This window comes from Pelobates fuscus, chromosome 2 (assembly GCF_036172605.1).
Source record: "Pelobates fuscus isolate aPelFus1 chromosome 2, aPelFus1.pri, whole genome shotgun sequence".
Lineage (NCBI taxonomy): Eukaryota > Metazoa > Chordata > Amphibia > Anura > Pelobatidae > Pelobates > Pelobates fuscus.
In genome coordinates, this window is record NC_086318.1 from 204,850,140 (window position 1) to 204,870,387 (window position 20,248).

The 20,248-nt window shown below is 39.6% G+C and overlaps 1 protein-coding gene across 2 annotated transcripts in view; it reads left to right on the forward strand.

The window, feature by feature from the left end:
• LTBP1 (latent transforming growth factor beta binding protein 1) overlaps positions 1–20,248 on the forward strand; it is a 395,779-nt gene that overhangs the window by 15,414 nt on the left and 360,117 nt on the right. For both annotated transcript variants that reach the window (XM_063443116.1, XM_063443117.1), the window contains exon 2: positions 2,142–2,212. In XM_063443116.1, coding sequence (XP_063299186.1) covers positions 2,142–2,212 — 71 coding nt within the window. The remainder of the gene's footprint in view (positions 1–2,141; positions 2,213–20,248) is intronic.

Below are 20,248 nucleotides of genomic sequence, written 5' to 3' on the forward strand. Positions count from 1 at the left end.
GTGCATAAGTGAGGTTTGGTGAGAACTCAAAGCCAGGGGTTTAAACAGGAGGGGTTCGCCTCTCCCACTCACATGCTGAAGTAGGCCACTCCGAGGTATCTATCACAGAGGCTCTCAGAGATTCGGCCACAAAAGTCAGAATTCTGCCTGAAGATTTTACCATGGGTCTACTTGTGAATAATCGATTATGAGGTTGGTTATGCATAGAAATAAAACAAGCAGCTCATTTTTGTCCTCTTGGAATGGCGTTCAGACTCTGCCCCTGGTGCTTTCCCTTTTTATTAATGGGGAGCTCCTGACTGGCTTAGAGCATCAGCTGACCATTATAAGCCAATCAGTATTGCCCCTGCCCAGCAGCAGGCCATGCTTCCTGGATCAAAATAAGAAAAAGTGAATGTGAATGGTTAACCCCTTAATGTAAGGAAACGCCAGGATACTCCTGGTACTATAATAACACTTCCATAAAAAATAAGACAAACCCTCCCCTATGCCTGGGAGATAATTGAGTTAGAAACTGCACTAAACTCAATAATCTCCAGGCACAAAAAACACAACTTTTAAAAACACCTTGAAAGTACCCCTAAAACACATAGAAACCCCACAAAAGTCATATCCCCTGATAGACCGAATCTGGGGGACCAACATATCCAAAAATCACCCAGATCGGTTAACTGGTTCAGGATTTTCATGGAAGTCATAATTTTGACCGACCGTGCACATGGTCTTATGCCGTAAACAGTTCCAGGGAATCAGGGCTAAAGGTGAGTCTCTCTTTTTGGAGTACGAAAGTACATACATTTTTAAAGGGCCCATAGTTTTTTGGCAGGAGGCTGACAATCAGGCCCCTCCACAATATATAATTAGCCATTAATGTAGTTTGGCTGAGATTTGCAGGACTTTCTTGCGCTTGCTAGTATAACATACTTCCCTTCTCTGATTATCAGGACGCCTGTGGGAGGGAGGTAAACGGGGGCAGGCTAATAATGTAATCTATTGTGTCATTAGCTCCACCCCAAAGAAGCACACCCGCCTGAGTTAATTGGAGGTGAATACACACCAGGCTGCCTGCCAATCATTTTAGCATGCCCTCTGAGGGCAGGTCATGCACGGAGCACTGTTTGATGCACTCGTGCTATGTTTGTTGGAAAAAGGTCCCTGGTGTCCCCAAAAATGGTACCCTTGGAAATTAAGGTGAGACAGTGAGACATTACCCAAAAATTGGGACTGTCCTGCCAAAATCAGGAAGGTTTAGAGGCATGGTATAATGTTGATTGGGACATGTTCATTTAAGTTTTTATATATTTATTGTAATTTATTTTAAGATTTTGCATGTTTAGGCTACAAAACAAAGTTATTCATTAAAATGGCAATTGTCAGAAATTCTTTAAAATTTTAGAAACATTTTGACATTTTTTTCCACCTTGGCTATTTTTTGAGACTCAGATATTTTTACCTAAACGTTTGAAGTTCCCGACATTTCACTGTTTAGCGTATTACCCTGATTATATTTAATAAATAAAGTGATGTGTGTAATGTTTTTACATGTGTGATTCCCAATTTGAGAACTTAAGGATTTCTTAAGGACCTCTTAAGGCCTAAGCTGTTTGTTTAAAGAGTATGTAATTGTGCCAAATGTGCACTTGAATGAATAAAACTTGTCCTCTTGGATATAATTACATTTCAGGCAAATCTCCATTTGTAGTGCTCTGGGGAAATATAAACCCCAGACTGCAATATTTTTACATGGTGGCTATACAGGTTCTATACTGGGCATTAGTCTGCACCCTATGGGATTTATTCATATAACCGAAAATTGTGGAGAACTGATATAATTGCAATTTTGACCTAAAATAGCTGAACTGAAAAATGCATCATCTTAGCTGTTTTGGTAGTTTGGCTGCTATGGCCACATTTTCCTTCAGTTCTTAAAGGCTCCTTTTTAAACTTACGCCAGCAAAGAAACACTATAGGAGGTTTCTGTGTGTCAGTCCACCCATATATCCGTACTATAATTTTTAGTTGTATGACAAGTACACTTTAAATCATGCTGCATATCTCTATAACTGATTTTGGCATATACTTATACTGACTATTTTTAATATAGAAAATTCAAGCTAATTCCAATGTTATTTGTATCACAGGGTTAATGTCTGTGGGGGCAAGTGCTGTCATGGCTGGAGCAAATCGTCTGGATCTGAACGATGTACCAAACGTAAGTGCAAAAAGTAAATTTTTAATGACGTTTCCATTTAGTTAAACCATTGTATGATTAATAACTTGCAAATATAAACATTTCTTCTTCACTTACGTAATATTAGGTAGCTCAAATATGGACATGTTCAGACAAGGTTTTCTGGTCACAGTCTCACATTACATTTCTACTTTATTGGTTGACATATAGCTGTTGTAGAGAAGGGAACCACAAATGAGAGAATCCACCCCAGGGATCCAAGGTACCAGGGAATCACCAGGATCCAAGGTATCCCCCATCCTTTCATCAGCGGTGATATCCACCTGGATAGATGTCTGTTAAAGGGACACTGTAGGAAAAAAAACGCCATCATTTTATTCAGGTGGTTATAGTGTCTGCAGTTCCCTGATACTATCCTTCCATTCATCATTAAACAGTTTTTAATGTTTTAATGCTTAGCGAGAGTCCTCAGAAGCCCAAACCCTTTGTGCTGCTTGAGGAAGCATTAGCCTGAGAAGGTGTCAGCTGACTGCTTACAGCCTATCCCAATGTAATTGCAGGTATGAATCAGTATGACTGCAAGGAAGTGTATAATCTCTGCCTAAGCTATACAGCCAGAGGGGGTGGACTATGGGAAGCCAGGAACTCTCATTCAGTGTTAAACTGACCAAAATTAAGTGCCAGAGGACTCCAAGCACTATAACCAACATAATGAGATGAAATTGTTAGATTAGCTGCAGTGTCCCTTTAATGTACTTCTGCCACAATCCCATGCTAATTGCTAACTTGAAGAGGATGTACCTGAGGAACTAAGGACTACCCTTTTCTGTATTGGATTGATGGCTGGTACTTGCTAATGTGCAAATTATCCTGTTTGGCCATCAATCAAAATTCCCTGCATTTGGAGGACAAGGCAGGATTTTAAAATCGGTCACAGATGCTTCAAGCACTTTACAGAGCATCTACAGGTCTTAAAAAATAGCACACAGGCACAATACTTGAATATTGTGTAAAGGTTCTGCATATATGTAAAAGGGCTGCATTTGTATGATTTAATGTGTGTAATATTAATTGTGAATGTGTAACTGGAGTTGTATATGCCTAAGGCTACATATGTTTGAAATTAGTTATAGTTTATTAGTTGCATATGTTGTACTAGGGACTAAGTGTAATGTGTATGTGTAATAAGCTTTTGCCTAGGCAAATAGTTATTTGACTTTTAAAACACCATTTGCATGGACAAAAGCCAGGGACAGTGGCTCCTTCTTACCAATAGCTACTCAGGCAACCTAGGAAAGTGGACCATGTTTACCAAATACTGCCTTGGAACCCCTCAAGGAAAGTAAAAGGTATTGACGAACAAGAGCCACTTTACTGGGGTACCTGGGTTCATATTGATAAGTAGAAGCCATCTTCCTGTAGAGCTTGGGTGTCTATTGGCAAGCTGGGGCTAGTTTCCCCAACTATTAGTGACCAGGGGCCACTTTTTTTGATCTCCTGGGGCGTATATTGGCAAGCAAGGGCCACCTTCCCATGGTTTCTGGTCGCTTGCAGTGAGGGAAAAATGTATTTGAGCCCCTGCTGATTTTGAATGTTTTCCCACTGACAAAGAAATGATCAGTCTATAGTTTTAATGGTAGGTGTATTTTAACAGTGAGAGACAGAATAACAAAAACAAAAATCTAAAAAACACATGTTAAAAAGTTATAAATTGATTTGCATGTCAATGAGTGAAATAAGTATTTGATCCCCTGTCAATCAGCAAGATTTCTGGCTCCTAGGTATCTTTTATACAGGTAACAAGCTGAAATCAGCTTGTTACCTGTATAAAAGACACCTGTCCACATAAGCAATCGATCAATCAGATTCTAATCTCCACCATAGCCAAGATCAAAGAGCTGCCCAAGGATATCAGGGACAAGATTGTAGACCTACACAAGGCTGGAATGGGCTACAAGACCAAGCAGTTTAGTGAGAAGGTGACAACAGTTGGTGGGATTATTCGCAAATGGAAGAAAAATAACTGTCCCTTGATCTGGTGCTCCATGCAAGATCTCACCTCGTGGAGTTTCAATGATCATGAGAATGGTGAGGAATCAGCCCAGAACTACACGGGAGGATTATGTTAATGATCTCAAGGCAGCTGGGACCATAGTCACTAAGAAAACAATTGGTAACACACTACACCGTGGAGGACTGAAATCCTGCAGTGCCTGCAAGGTCCCCCTGCTCAAGAAAGCACATGTACAGGACCATGTGAAGTTTTCCAATGAACATCTGAATGACTCAGAGGAGAAATGGGTGAAAGTGTCAAGAGCTTTTTGGCATCTTCTCAACTCGCTGTGTTTGGAGGAGAAGGAATGCTGCCTATGACCCCAAGAACACTATCCCCACTGTGAAACATGGAGGTGGAAGCATTATGGGTGTGTGTTTCTGCTAAGGGGACAGGGCAACTGCACAGAATCAAAGGGACGAAGGATGGGGCCATGTACCGTCAAATTTCGGGTGAGAACCTCCTTCCCTCAGCCAGGGCATTGAAAATGGGTCGTGGATGGGTATTTCAACATGACAATGACCCAAAACACACAGCCAAGGCAACAAATGAGTGGCTCAAGTTGAGTGGCCTAGCCAGTCTCCAGACCTTAATCCCATAGAAAATCTGTGGGGGTAGCTAAAGGTTCGAGTTGCCAAATGTCAGCCTCGAAACCTTAGTGACTTGGAGAGCATCTGCAAGGAGAAGTGGGACAAAACCCCTCCTGAGATGTTTGCAACCTGGTGGCCAACTACAAGAAACGTCTGACCTCTGTGATTGCCAACAAGGGTTTGCCATCAAGTACTAAGTTTCACTCATTGACATGCAAATCAATTTATAACTTTCTCGACAGTTTTTCTGGAATTTTTTTTGTTATTTTGTCTGTCACTGTTGAAATACACCTACCATTAAAATTATAGACTGATCATTTCTTTGTCAGTGGGCAAACGTTCAAAATCAGCAGGGGATCAAATACTTTTCCCCCTCACTGTATATACTATATAAGTATCTGTTGTCTGTGGTCTCATGATATTTGTCATGTTAAAACAGATTAGTACTTATTGCGTTACTGCTAGAGTTGAACATCCAAATAGGTACCTAACCCCTAATAACATTATTCTTAATAAAAAGTTACAATTTTATGAAATAAGAGATGTCATTGTTTTATTTATTAGGGTTGATCCTGAACAAAACGTCATATGAGTTCAATAATGTCTCAATGGATTATAATAATCTTAGAAGACAAGTTACTGTATTGTGCTAGAATAGAAACATATATTGCATCATAACATATCGTATCCATGGCTCCTTTTTACAAAAAGTATTGCAGTTTACAGTTACATTTGCTGATTTTTGCAGTTTTTTTTTGTATTTTGTTTCTTTGGATTTGTAAAACAAACTATTGAAATAATGAAATTGGTTACTATATTTGTTTGTTTAAACCTTAGGGTTACAAACCTTTTATTCATCTGAGGTTGCTCAAATGAGTACCATTGATTAGGATATTAATCACACCTTATAAATATTAAGAAAGGTAAATTAGTAGAATTTATTATTCTCAATTGCTCGTCTTAATATTATCATATTCAGATATCTTTATAGTTATGTTTACCACGAGCAACATCATTTTTATTTATACCTCTTTCCAAAGTATTTACTGCTTCAATCATTCAGAAAATGTTGATAATTTGCATTATAAAATGTATAATTGATAAGAATTGATGTTGCTTAATATTTTTCTTTTTTCTTTTTTTTTTTTTTTTAAATATGAAGCATTTAAATGAGAGTCCAAATAGACTATTGTGCACAAAGAATGTTCACCTTGACTGTATAGAAACAAATGTCCTGTAGGTGGTGGTATTGTTTAGTTTCTCTGTGAGTCCATAAATCCTGTACAGTAGCGCAAGGACAGCTTAACTGTACATAGGAATTGTTTGGCTCCGAATCATATTGTGAAGGATGCTTCTTGGCTGCTACACCCTTCTTAATTAATAATAACTTATCTCTAATGTGAATCTATGTCATAGAGTGAACTAAATGACTGCTTCCAACTTGGATACTTGCTGATAATGGAATTCTGGCCACATGGAAACTGTTCAAAAAGATACATGGGATGCAATTTGATTAGTATACAGATAATGCCTTTCTTCTTCTGTGCTGCTTCTGAAATGTCTATATGTGGTTTGAAAGTATTTCTAACAAGTTTAAAGAAATACTCCAATTAATAAATATATATATGTAATTGGAGTGTCTCTTAAACTATATAAATTCAGTTCTACCCCTTCCCCTATTTATGACCTGAAAGGCTTAAAATCAAGTAAATTGCCTCCTGTGATTACCGATGACTTGTGTTCAATTAGATGTTTCTCATAGAGAAGCATTGGGATACATGGCTCAACCATATGCTCACTGTGATCCACTAACAATGCGTTTAATAGAGAACTCTGAAACGAATACTTCTCTATGAAGAAGGAATGCTCAGAGGATGGAGCAACCTACAATGCAGCTTGTGTGACTGCATCAGGGCCCCAGAAGAATTAGAGATCCCTGCCACTGCGCTTTAAGGGATTTTAGAGTCCATGTAAGATGCTTATGCGGCACATTGCATTTTTACTTTTAATCTAATTTCTTATGTTCTGTACCGGTCAGATATCACACACAGTTATAACTGTCTTCTCATTCTCAAACAAAAATACATATACATTAATAAAAACAATAATTTCTCAGTCTTATGAAATGCATTAATATACTTCTCCAATCAAAATCAATATAGAAAAAGCGTGGATTTGGATTTTTTGTATGTTAAATTTCTGTTTGTATAATCTTAGGAAACATTTTGAGAGCGGCTAGATTTAAAGCACTATAATCATGTTTATAATGATTTCCTTTTTTTTAAAGCCTCTTCGTTCTAACCCACAGAGCATTGCTGCAAACATGTACTTTAAAGTGCCATATCTATATCACTGCAGCACATTAACTATTAATTTTATTCTTGCGATTTGTCTTACTAGTTACTAGTTCATACGATTCCATGGTTATTTATGTAAAAAAAAATTGTTAGCATCAATATATGATGATAAAATTAACAGCATCCACATAATGATATTCCCTAGCACGCAAGACATCATTCATTGTCTGTGATAAATCTGTCTGCGACATCATCATAATTTCTTATTTGCTCACGTTTCTTCTGCACTTCTGTTTATTTAAAATAACAGGCAATAGTTTGGGAATAAATTTAAAGCTGGATTTATTTGTGGACTAAACTGTGGCACTGTCAAATGCTTTCTCTGTGAAACTTAAGTTTTAAAAAGCTTTGCATTCACTTTACATTTAAGTAATGTAATGAACAAACCCCCTTTTGATTTAAAACATTAGCTTTCTATACTGATATTAAATGTTCTGATTTTTATTGACACTCATGTATACATCTCTAAGGTCAATAAATGTAGCTTTGCTGTCTTGAGTGACATCACCTGTCAAAACAACTTGAATTTCTTTAACAGAACTACAGGGTAGTGAATTGAGTAAGATCCTAAAAATGTACCCAGCCTTACAATCTCCTGCTATAACTCTCAAAATTACATTATCTCATCATTCTGCAGTTGTGTTCCATACAAAGGCCACACCTGCGATCCAAAGAATGTCTCTTGTGAGCCAGTATATCCAGTTTTGAAAACACTATTCTTGCCCTCGCTCCTTTCGCACAAACACAGAAAAATATGTAATTAAAGGGTTACATTAAGTGTTTTGATGTTGGCATGGTTGGTAAGTGTTTTGAAGTTGGCAACATCATTAGCCAAAGTTCCGGCCAGGCTAATGTGAATTCTGTGCATAATGGGTTTCTGTTGTCAAAACACACAAAGCTTGCTAGTGACAGGTGACAAATGGCAGTATGCCCCCCCCTCTGTTCCACCCAAGTTCACGCCTCAGCCTGTCCTCTGAGACATCCCTCCCCCTGCAGTGAAGTGGAGTGATGCCACTAGCGAAGGGTCAGTATGCAGGGAGAACTTGGCATCGGCACTTCACAAAAAAAGGTGAGGTTTTCGTCTTTCTTTCTTTTTTTTAAGCGGGAGCAGCGGAGGCATGGTAGCAGGTTTTTCTTCAATTAATAAAACTCTGGATTAAACCTTTAAACAATAATATGGTTGTTTTTTTTTTTTTTTTTTGCCTTATTGCTCATTTTGTAACAGTTGAAACATTTGTTTGTGTTCCTTTGATATACATTTCTACACTGCTTTCAGTGAGCTAGTAGTGTGCCTGTTGAATAGCTGTGGTATTTGATAACAGATGGGTAAATTCAATACTCTCTAAATATCCAACAAGTAGATGCTTTGAATATAAGTAGCTTTTTAACTGGGCCTTGGAAAGGATTTTAAACTTAGTTTGGTGTCCCTACTAGTGGGGTCATGTTTGCACAATAGCTAGTATAGCCACTGAAGGAATCTGCCAGATGTCTGGAGAAGGACCAGTGAGGAATTCCAGGAATATCTGAGCTGAGGTGTATTTAGGAAAATAAACTGAGCAATGCAAAATGAAATGATGTACACAGAGAACAATTCTAAATGCTGGAATCTCCCTGCACGTTCTTGGCCCCTATGGCTTTCCCCCTTTTTCCCTCAGGAATTTTTTCCCATTAGCATTGGGACCAGGTTATACATATTTAACCATTTCATTGTTTGTTTAATCTTTCCATTTGTTTGCAAACTTTGGCAACTATGCCTGTGCTGTCCTATAATATGCAGGCCAATCAATTTGCATATCATTGTTCGTTTCATATATTCTGTTCATAAATTAGATCTATTACCACAAAAGACAGGAGGGACCACACTCATTTCCTTTAGACCAAATGGGTGATTACTAAAGTAGGTTCAGCAAATCCTTAGCAAATGGTGTGTTTTGGATATACCATAAATTACATATAGGCTTAGTACAGGTTACACTGGAGTTTTTTTTAGCAAAATGTTAGTTCTGATAGTGTCAGGTTACCTTCTGTATCAGTCAGGAGTCAGGTTACCTTCTGTATCAGTCAGGTGCATGTCACAGGCTGGCATCTCATTGCAGGATACTGGGGACACTTCTACTAAGTTTCAGCTTGTCCCTAGCGATTTTCAGGCCAGCTGCGATAAACCCACTTCCTTTTATGATGCAGCGTCGTCATGACGCTAAGAACGCCACAGCCCGCCAAGGTCTTCAAACGAGAACATTTTGGAGGTGTGGTTACCTACCTAAGTGAACACGGTATTTAAAGAGAAACCATGGAGAGACTCATTGCCCTGTTGTGGTTCTTGTTTGACCCAAGCGCGCATATTCCATATTGGTATTCTTGTATTCTGACTTTGGCTGCGTTTGACTATTCCTCCTTCTGTGTTCCTTCGACCTCGGCTATTGCATTATCGTTGATCCTGATTTCTGGTACCCCTGACCTTGGCTCGCTATTTGACTATTCTTTGTGCATGTAGTGTTAGTCTGGCCATCCTAAAGTCCATTACTAGTATTTGCATTCTGCGTGTAGGATCCCCAAACTTTCCTGACAGATAGTTTCCGTGGTGACTGCTACACTTTTGGAACTTTGTAGCAGAACATTTGATAAGTCTCCATCTATGTGTCTGAGGCAGCCATGACAGAGTGTAGAGCTCCTCCCACAGCTTATCTGACAAAAGACCATTAATAAAATAATCATGAATTATCTTTGGCATGGCTTGACTCTTCATGTGAGCAGACACATAGATTGTGAGCTCCTGGCAATCCCCTTAGTAATCTCTTTATTATTTACCTTAGTTTTATAGCCATTCCCTTATGCAGTTTGGCATAGTCTTACCATAAAGGGAATTTCGGTGTCCACACATAAATTTAGGTTTCAGAATTCGTCGATGACCTTCTCTTCGCCATTATCCGCCAGTCCACCTCACTACCACCACTCATGGGTGAATTAATCAAATACAGTACTCTCTCTGTTTTCATAGTGAATAAAAGTAAAAGTAAAACCCTAAACATATCGATTCCACAGTCAGAGGTTCCCTCTGTGAAACAACACTTCCCCTTTAAGTGGGCCTCCAAGAGCATTAAATATCTAGGAATAAAATGTACTGCTTCCTATAAAGACTTATACACAAACATTTCCTACCATCCTAGAATCTAATAAATCGGACCTTAACTGTTAAAGGAAACTTCATTTCAGATGGCTAGCCGACTAAATATCTTGGTTATGAATGTTCTCCCTAGGCAAGGGGTAGGTAGTCCGGATGTAGGGAACTACAAACATGATGCAAATAATTAGAATTGTTTTTCTTGGATGAGAAATGGAAGATGGTTTTCTATAACACATTTTATGCCCATACGAGTGTGCAACTTCTAGAAGCCAATTCTTCTCTATACCTCTCCCACACCCCTTATAAAATACAAATACTAGTTGTTGTTCTATTAAGAGTGGTTCCTTAAAATTGAATATTATATTTCTATAGAAGAACAATATGAAATGAAAGACTTTTGTAGGGATGTGCATGAGCAAAAAATTTTGTTCGGTTCGGTACTTCAAAAAATTTGGGACTTCGGCAATTTGGGACTTCGGTTCAATTCAGCACTTCACAACGTCGGGACTTCGGCAATTCCCTAAGCCTAAACCAACCCCTAACCCTACCCCTAACCTAACCACAACCCTACCCCTAACCCTAACCTAACCCCAACACTACCCCTTCCCGTAACCTTACCCCTAACTACCCGTAACCCTAGCCCTACTCGTATACCTACCCCTAACCCCACTTCTAACCCTGCCCCTACCTCAAACCGTACCCATAACCCTACCTTAACCCTAACCCTACCCCTAACCTAACCCCTATACAAGCTAATTTAAGGAATATACATGGATTGTCTGGGTAATCTGTGATCAGCTACTCTTTACCTCTTATAAGGGGTCGTTATATACATGCCACAAACTGCCTATAATGGGTTATATCCCTGTTTAAATATAAGGCTCAGTGTATGTTTTTTTCAGTTTTTTTTCTCTTTATTGTTTTCTTGTTGTCACCTATTATAGATATTTTAAATTATCCCAATAAAAGGTAGATTTTATACATACAGGTTCCTCAGGGACTTCCCTTTTTTTGCCCTCTGGGATTTATGTGGTATTAAGAGAGAAACAAAAGGGGGACAGACGAAGAGACACAGAAAAGAGGTGTACAAAACACAAAAAGGAGGAGTAAGAAACCCAGAACTGGGAATAAGAGACACACATGGGTTTGCAGGACCTGGAACCTACTTTCACGTCTGTCAAAGTTATTCACATAAGTGAGAACTCAAAGCCAAAATAGACGAACTGGAAAAAAAATCTCTAAATCAGCTATGCTTCCAGTTAATCTACAATTGAATCTTAAATTTTAAACTCAGTTTGGATTCTCCCTTTGGTAAGTAACCTTGTGAGAGGTGGCTATAGCAGCATTAATTTTTAAGTATCGCTGTTGCTAAAGTCAGCTCACTAGGGCTGTCAGTGATAATGCAGGGTCATTCAATGCAAACAGAAAGTGGATTTCATATTTAAGGGAACACTTCTCTAAGTCAACTATACTTTTTGTTTGGCTTCTTTTGACCTTAAATTTGAAACTCATTTTGTATTGAATTTCTGCCTCACTTTAGTTAATAACCTTGTAGAGTTTTAATTTGCTTATATCAATTTTATAGTTATTTGTGCGTGTGGCATTTGTGCACGTGGCACGTGGCTGTTTGCATGGACAAAGGACCAAGATTTACACTGTGTATGTATGGGCTATTGCTCATCCAAGGCTCAAACACTGCCCGGTTTACTAAACTGAGAATTGTTGGAAACGGTAAATTTTAGGGGGGGTGGGGGAATTCACAACAATTTTCCATTTAGTGAATAACCTTGTCAATGTTCAGTTCCCTTTAAATAATTCAGGTTTTTATAATCTATATCTAATGCTGTTACATAGGTTTATTAAAATTGCAAACTTCCATTCATGGGAGGTATTGGCTATAAATGAGCCGGGACAGCTGACAAAACTTTATAACCCTCAGCACGTGTGTACAGTCTATTGATTGATGGGAGCATTTTTTTGGCAAAATAAAATGTCTCCAGAAGGCTTTCACTATAATGAATTAGGAAAGTATTAGGATTATTAGAATGCTTTACCCCAGAGTGAAATCCAATGAATTTTATATGTAAAAAAAGCCAAAAATGGCAACACATTGTAAAATAAGATTACAAAAAATATAGATATTAAAAGTCCACATGTACACGAGCAAAAGCAACAGAAACTAGTGTTTGCAAAGCAGACTAAAGTAGCTCCATAATCAGAACATACATTTTAAACGAAAACAGAGCATCAGATGAATAAGGTTATGAGTGAATTTCAATGTATTAGTGCCAGTTCCTCTTTAAACTGAATTAGATAAAAAACTATTCTACTTTATTTTGGTTTGCCCACTTTTGATTAATCAAACATATTATTGGATATTTATGATACAATCAATGTATGATTTTGAGTTAGTACAGAACCAGTATTTAATATGCATTTACTTAAATTAATCCATCTTTTTTTTTTGCTGCAAGCTATACCAAGATGTTCTTCCATGCCAACTACAATTCACTTGGTAACAGAAATACAGGTTTTAGAAATGATAATAAAAGAAGGGTGATGGAAAATATTAATTTATGATTTAGAATGTTGTTTTTACACAAATAGTAACACATTTAGGATTAAAGATATAATATGGTACTGAAAAACCTAAATTATGCACATACCCAGCTGCTTTCAACATCTTACATAGACAGCTATAATTCATTATCAGTAAGTCAGTTTTTGCCATAGTAGACGCAGGAAATGGGAAATTATATCATCACAGCAGTGTATGGTGTATGCTACCATTTATTATGAAAATGTGTAAGTTACATTTTACAAAGGGAAACAATGTGAGTAATTCACTATTTTATTACTGGCAACAATTATCTTGTGGGGCACTGCCCTAGGTACCACTATGGACGAGCTATCACTGCCAATCACCACTGTGGACTGAATGGTAAGAGCCATAGTTGGATGAAGTCCTCCTTATCTGAAAGATCACACTGTCATGGGTGGCAGTACTGAGACCGGGACCCCTGAATGCCTGATGATGATGAGAGTCTCAGCGTGGAAATGGACCATCAGGGCCTGGGGCAGGTTAACCACACGCCCCCTGGTGTTGAGCACCAGCATTTGTGCAGCCACATACCAGGGCCCTGATGCAGCTACTGCGGATCCCAAGAGCTAGGAGCTTGATGATATGCAGACCCCTCAGGAACTGGATAGGGAGGCTCTGCAGCAGATATGTATCCTGTACAGAAACAAGGCAAGACAGGAATAGGCACCAAACAAGACAAGACTAGAAGAACCCAGAACCGGAGCAGGACAGAAAGCAGAACATGTACACAAGACATGAGGGAAACATGATCAGGACAGGACTGTACATGAACTGGGAATACAAGACAAAATAAAACAAGACAAGAGATACAAGGCAAAACAAGAGGAGACATAACTAAGTACTATATATGTAAAACATTGGAGATTTAGACATGCATAAATGGCCAAGATGTATGCAGCCCACCACTGCGTCAAAGTACTCCAAATTACGGTGGGTCCCATCTAGATATGCATGACTAAATAAACACTAATAAAACACACACAGCCCTTACCTGCAAGAAAGGGGCAGAGGACTTGGAACAACTGCCTGCAGGAACCAACTGAAACAAAAGGATTCATGGAAAAGGAAAGGGTGTGGCAACAAAAAACAAACATTTAAAGGAATCCAGGAAACTGGGAATTCCAGGAACAGAATAAAGGAATGAACCCAGAAAACCCAGCATAAAGAAAACCAGACACAGAATAGAAAACCAGAAAAACCAAGAGAATTTAAATAAGAATTGTAAAAAGAGTACTGGATACCAGAAGCCAAGGCCAGACAACTCCGCAGAACAGAACAGGATGTGACACACACTGAGTGTCCTGAGGAGTGCACTCCTCAACACTTAATGATTATTTAAATCAGGCACAAGCAAGCCAATATCAATAATAGTATCCTTGTCAGTGAACGGATACAAGCCAACTGACTTAAAATGTGCCTATATAATACAAGGATACTCATGTCATAAAACAGGTACTCATACTAGCTTTCATTTTCCTTACAATTGTAAGATCATGCACAACGGGACTATCAAGGGTATGCAGTACAGCTAGAGAAGCAAGTGCGATTATACATAGTACCCCTAACTGTTCTTAGTACGAGTTAGAGCACGATAGTTACATGTTTTATTTCTTAACACGAAAACACCAAGTGTAAAGAAATTGACCACACCTAGGAAAATGCAGGCAAAAACGCATTGTATGATTACAAATCCTGAAATATGTAAAAATTAGAATTTGCATTCGTGCGGATACTGTTGTAAGCCGAAAACTGCTGCGTCTATGCCTATCTTTAAAATGTATTTATATTGTTATGTGTGCTGTGTATACGTTGTCCTGCTTTGGAACAAATAAAGAATAAAAAAAAACAGGTACTCATAGTGGAAGGACTCTACTCGATTAACCCCTTAAGGACACATGACATGTGTGACATGTCATGATTCCCTTTTATTCCAGAAGTTTGTTCCTTAAGGGGTTAAAACAACTCTCCAGCAAAATCAGCTCACTGACTTGCAATACAGAGGGCTACAATTACATTTTCCAGGATATGCTTGATCATGCATTCTCTCTTAAACATTGTCACCCAGAACCAAAATTTAATTCTCTCATTCAGCTTGAATCATCTTTAATCTTCCAGGAGATCTATCTGCATTATTTTTTACATTTGTCTAGTCACCCTGTATAAATGCAAAGCACTGTATGCATTTCTGGATTCCAGCTAATAAAAACAGTCAAAATATGGCCGCCTGGTTGCTAACAAATCAAACATGTTCTTGTCACATGACACTTATCCTTTGTTAATTGGATAGGTTGCCTGCAAATTGGCAAATACACTACAATAGTCTCCAGCAGACTTTAAAAGCTTTTCTAAAAAAAAAAAATTCAGCTACTTCAAGGAGCCACTGGTTATTTGCTGCCTGAAACATACCCTTCTGTGTACAAAATAAATAAATGGGAAGATACTGAGTTCACATAAACGTTTATTTCTCAAGTCCTTTCACATACTGCTCCTCCCTGTTGAACTGTAAAAGAAATTCTTTGAAAAATATTTAAACATATGTCATAAGTTCATCTCTTTGTCCAAGCTTTAGAACAAAACCCAGTAGTGAATTCCTACCCATAATGTTAACGTACGATCAACTAGAAGCGAAGCGATCTATAAAGTGTAGGAATTGTATACACGAACACATTGACACATGCATAAATAGATATGAATTGTGTGTAAATTGAAGTCCATATACACAAACACAATCCCCCCCCCCCCCCCCCACACACACAAATACAACAAGATATGTGAAATTAACAACATTCAATTTACAAATGACCAGTGCATACTGAAAGGGAATTTATTTATAGGGTTCTTGATTAGTGATATATCGCCTTTTCCAAACCAACTTTGCTCAGATATTGAATGCCTTAATATGTCTGCACCACACATAAATCTTTGTATTTTTTTCTTTGCTCATATTTACACTGTCGGGTCATTAATCTCACGGCTGTGTGTGGAAATATAGAGTTTCTGATATTATTTTCAGAGAAGCAACTGGGTCACAGGTTCTGCAATGTGTGGGTGGTTATTAAAAATGTAATGCATCTTATGTTTGAGCCAGAGATAAAAATTGGTAGGAAAGCCAACACTTAATCTGCCTCGAATAGCACACAAGGGGAAGGGATCATTTTGAAAAACAAAGTTAATGTGTTTGATAAGGAGTTTACAGAGCAAACAGCTAGCTGTTTGCATTTTTGTGAACTCTCTAAATTTCCGTCCATGAAATAGCTGTATGCCTAATATCATCTCACTGTCTCCATCAAGCCTCCTATATACTAGTTACCAAGGGACAGCTTTTTGTCTCAGGCACCTTGGCACAGAATTCACGAGACTCCTTCATGCACCCCCCCACCCCCCCCCCCCCCAAATAATAAAAAACAAAAACAAAAAAAAAACATGAACAGTTCTATGTTGCTTGCTTTATTTCGGAGGTGGAGGTGAAAAGAAATCTCTAAGCAAATAATTCATACCAGAATTATATTTAATTCAATGAATACAATAGTACACAGATAACATCACCTGTACATTTCCATGTAATGAATATAGAAAAATGTATAGCGTGCTACCATGCAATACATGAGCCCTTAGTCTCGTCCAGAATGGGGACATACAAGCCCTTTGCTAAAAGCAAACAAAGTAACAGTGCACCGAGTAACACAATAATATTTGAGTTTTGTTTCTTTTTCAATTTATTTTTTTGGACTATATTTTTCATGCATTATCTCTGTAAATACGTGGTCAGATATTTTATTAGAAAATCTATTTAAAACCTTAAGGACACGAGGGGCGGAGCCTAACCAACGAGCTGGCTGGACGTGCTCTGATAGAGCTCCCGCCACACGACACCTAAATCTGCGGATTACACAAGCTACAATGCCCCAATCACCCGGGGACCTGGCCCACGGCACGGGGGAACCCGGCCTGAATCGGATGGTGCCACACTCGACGCCCGGGACGACCGGGCACCGCTACGGCAAATCGGGGCCTACCAAGAGTGGCCGAGGAGAAGGACGGCCGCCTTCCCTCCGAATACAGCCAGCAGCACGCAAGTACACACTTACCCCCCCCCCCCCTATGGACCGGCGGGGGATATCCCGGTCCCCGCCAGACGGCGGACCTCGAGCCCTATACCTCCCGACAACGCCCGGGAATCTCTCAAGCAAGACGGGCTTTGGGACCTCCAAAATGGCGGACGAGAGCGAACTAGCTAAACAACATAAGCATCCATTACCTAGCTTGGGCACAGACATAGCTGAGAGAGACCCAATCGATAGAATCTTTGAAGATTTTTGGGCTAGATTGCTGGCACTCTTACAGCCACCCAGGCTGAGCAACACAGAGCTTACAAAGCGCACAGATCACGCAAAGGGGAGACCTGGGAACCCCCCACGAGACAAATCGGCACCCCTAACCACAAAGCCCCGAACTCGAGGCCCTGACACACTGGGGGCGGCATCAGAGGGGGGCCTGCAGCACCAGCGGAGACGCCGAGCATTGCACGAGCCCTCCTCGCTAACGCCGGGCTCTAACGCACCACACGAGAAGCCTCCGAGCACTCAGCCCACTCCGACGGCTGGGGCTCCACGCCGGCGACACCGCCATGAGGAAACACAAAAGCCTACCTACAGTGAAAAACACCGTAATAAACCGGTGCAGCCTGTACATGCTTCCAAGTATCAACTGCACAGGCAAAGGGCAACGTACAACAAAATCCTGCAGAGATTGGAGCAAAGGAAGCGCTGAGCGGCCTCACAACAGCCGAGTAAACGTCTACCTTCAAATCGGCTTCCAACCCGACAACAGAAGCTTACAGCTCTGGCTGCGACACAGACCCCAAAATGTCGGCTCGTGAAGTGGCGCCCATTGCTTCGGAAGCAGGCAGCACTGGCGAGAACACAGCGGCGTCCCAGTCATCGGTCTACTGACGCACCACAGGAGGTACTGGGGATCTCGACCCAAAGGAGAGACTCTGCCATCTGGCCCACCTTGATGATGGGTGATCAGGTCGCCCTCAAGAGGGACAAGTCGGTACACCCGGTGGGCATAGGCTGAGGGGGATGTGAATAAACGGCTTGTGGTACAAGGCCCCAGCTTACATGCCTGGCACTCTCAGGGACATTAATACTGCTGGTGACGACCTACAGCCCAGATACCTACCTGGCCTCATGTACCCCTGCTGAACTGTGACCAACATGCCATACCTTGTGTTGCGCCTACTTGCAAGTTGATACACTAATATAGCATGTTTAGAAACGTAACTAGCATAATTCCTTACCTAGTTTATAGCTAAAGTAAGACCGCTGGCTATTACCAGGCCTTTTTATTCTTGTTATCCATATTTGTTTAGACATAGCAATTTTACATTAAGCGATACAACTAACAAGCAGACGCTGCAGAAACACTGTCTTACCTAGTTTAGCCTACTAAGATTTTCTTGCATATGACAGCCTATAGTTTGTTCCTCTAACCATACCCAACTGCATATGTCAACGGGCCACCACGAAATCGTATGTCCCTGTTTGCATTCTTCACGTGCTGACCAATTGTACGAACCAGGCTATATAATTGTTATTACATATTTACACTAATGTTGGGACTGTATTAGGCTTAACTACTACCTCCCTATGGAGCTGCATTGGGTCCAGGCTACCGACACCCATGACACAATATGCTCATATATTGTAGATTTATCATCCTGCCCTATCGAGCACCACCGTTTATTGTTTCCTTAACTTGCTATGACATAAGCCTGTTTAATTCATTTACTCTTTTAATATCTTGATACCCCTCTTACTAGAATATTACGCAAAAGTCATTCTACGAAACGAGGCTTCGCACACTAACTAAACTACCTTGCCCGTAGTAAGCACCCATTTTCACGTAGACCACAATCTTCTACTCAGTAATTATAGACATGCTTCTACCACCAAACGTAATATACAAAAATCGCTTAGATTGAAACGCTCCTGCTGTTTATGATAAAAAAAAAAATTGTGCTGATATTTCCTCATGCTGACCAATTGTTACCGTATGTCTGATTATATACTTGTCAATGCTGTTGGGGCATGACGAGCCCGCTTGTTATACTTTCATGCACTCCAAAAATAAAGAATTAAAAAAAAAAAAAAAAAAAAACCTTAAGGACACATGACATGTGCGACATGTCATGATTCCCTTTTATTCCATAAGTTTGGTCCTTAAGGGGTTAAACACCTCTCCTTAAGCACTACAATTCCATAACCCTTACACTGTCCCTAATGCAAGCACTAATCCTAGCAATGACACTAATCCTAACACCGACCCTGACACTTTCCCAAGTAAAGACAAAATATATGTTATGGGAAAGTAATGGCATCTCAGGGTTCTGGAGACATTTATTAACCCCTTGATCTTCTGTCGTGGCATTATTTTCCAATAATAGATTGCACATTTTGCCTCTCTCTGTATGTTTGTATTAGAAATACATTTGTAGTGTCATGCTTTGTAGAGCTTGGTTGCTTCATCTAAGTGTTGCTTCTAAGTGTGTGTGTGGTTGGAGATATTCTGGAGAGTTTTACAGAAGCTTCAACTGTCTAAGAGTTGTGCTAAGAGTTCTTTTTTACTGTTACAGGTAAGATTCATCTGTAGGAAAAGGTTACTGACTGCACAAGGTTTGATTTCCTGTTGGTAATTATAAGGCATTTGATTGGATTAGGTAGCTACTTGCTATTGATTGCTATTTAAATTAGCTATTGTTTGCTAATAAGCAGAGGCCTACCCAGGTGTTAAACATTCCTAGTGGGAGGTGATTTTAGGAGTATATAAGGGTAGTTGTCATTAGCTTGGCTAATAGAGCTTGGTTGCTTCATCTAAGTGTTGCTTCTAAGTGTGTGTGTGGTTGGAGATATTCTGGAGAGTTTTACAGAAGCTTCAACTGTCTAAGAGTTGTGCTAAGAGTTCTTTTTTACTGTTACAGGTAAGCTTCATCTGTAGGAAAAGGTTACTGACTGCACAAGGTTTGATTTCCTGTTGGTAATTATAAGGCATTTGATTGGATTAGGTAGCTACTTGCTATTGATTGCTATTTAAATTAGCTATTGTTTGCTAATAAGCAGAGGCCTACCCAGGTGTTAAACATTCCTAGTGGGAGGTGATTTTAGGAGTATATAAGGGTAGTTGTCATTAGCTTGGCTAATAGAGCTTGGTTGCTTCATCTAAGTGTTGCTTCTAAGTGTGTGTGTGGTTGGAGATATTCTGGAGAGTGTTGCTTCTAAGTGTGTGTGTGGTTGGAGATATTCTGGAGATAAACTGGAGGTAATCTGAGG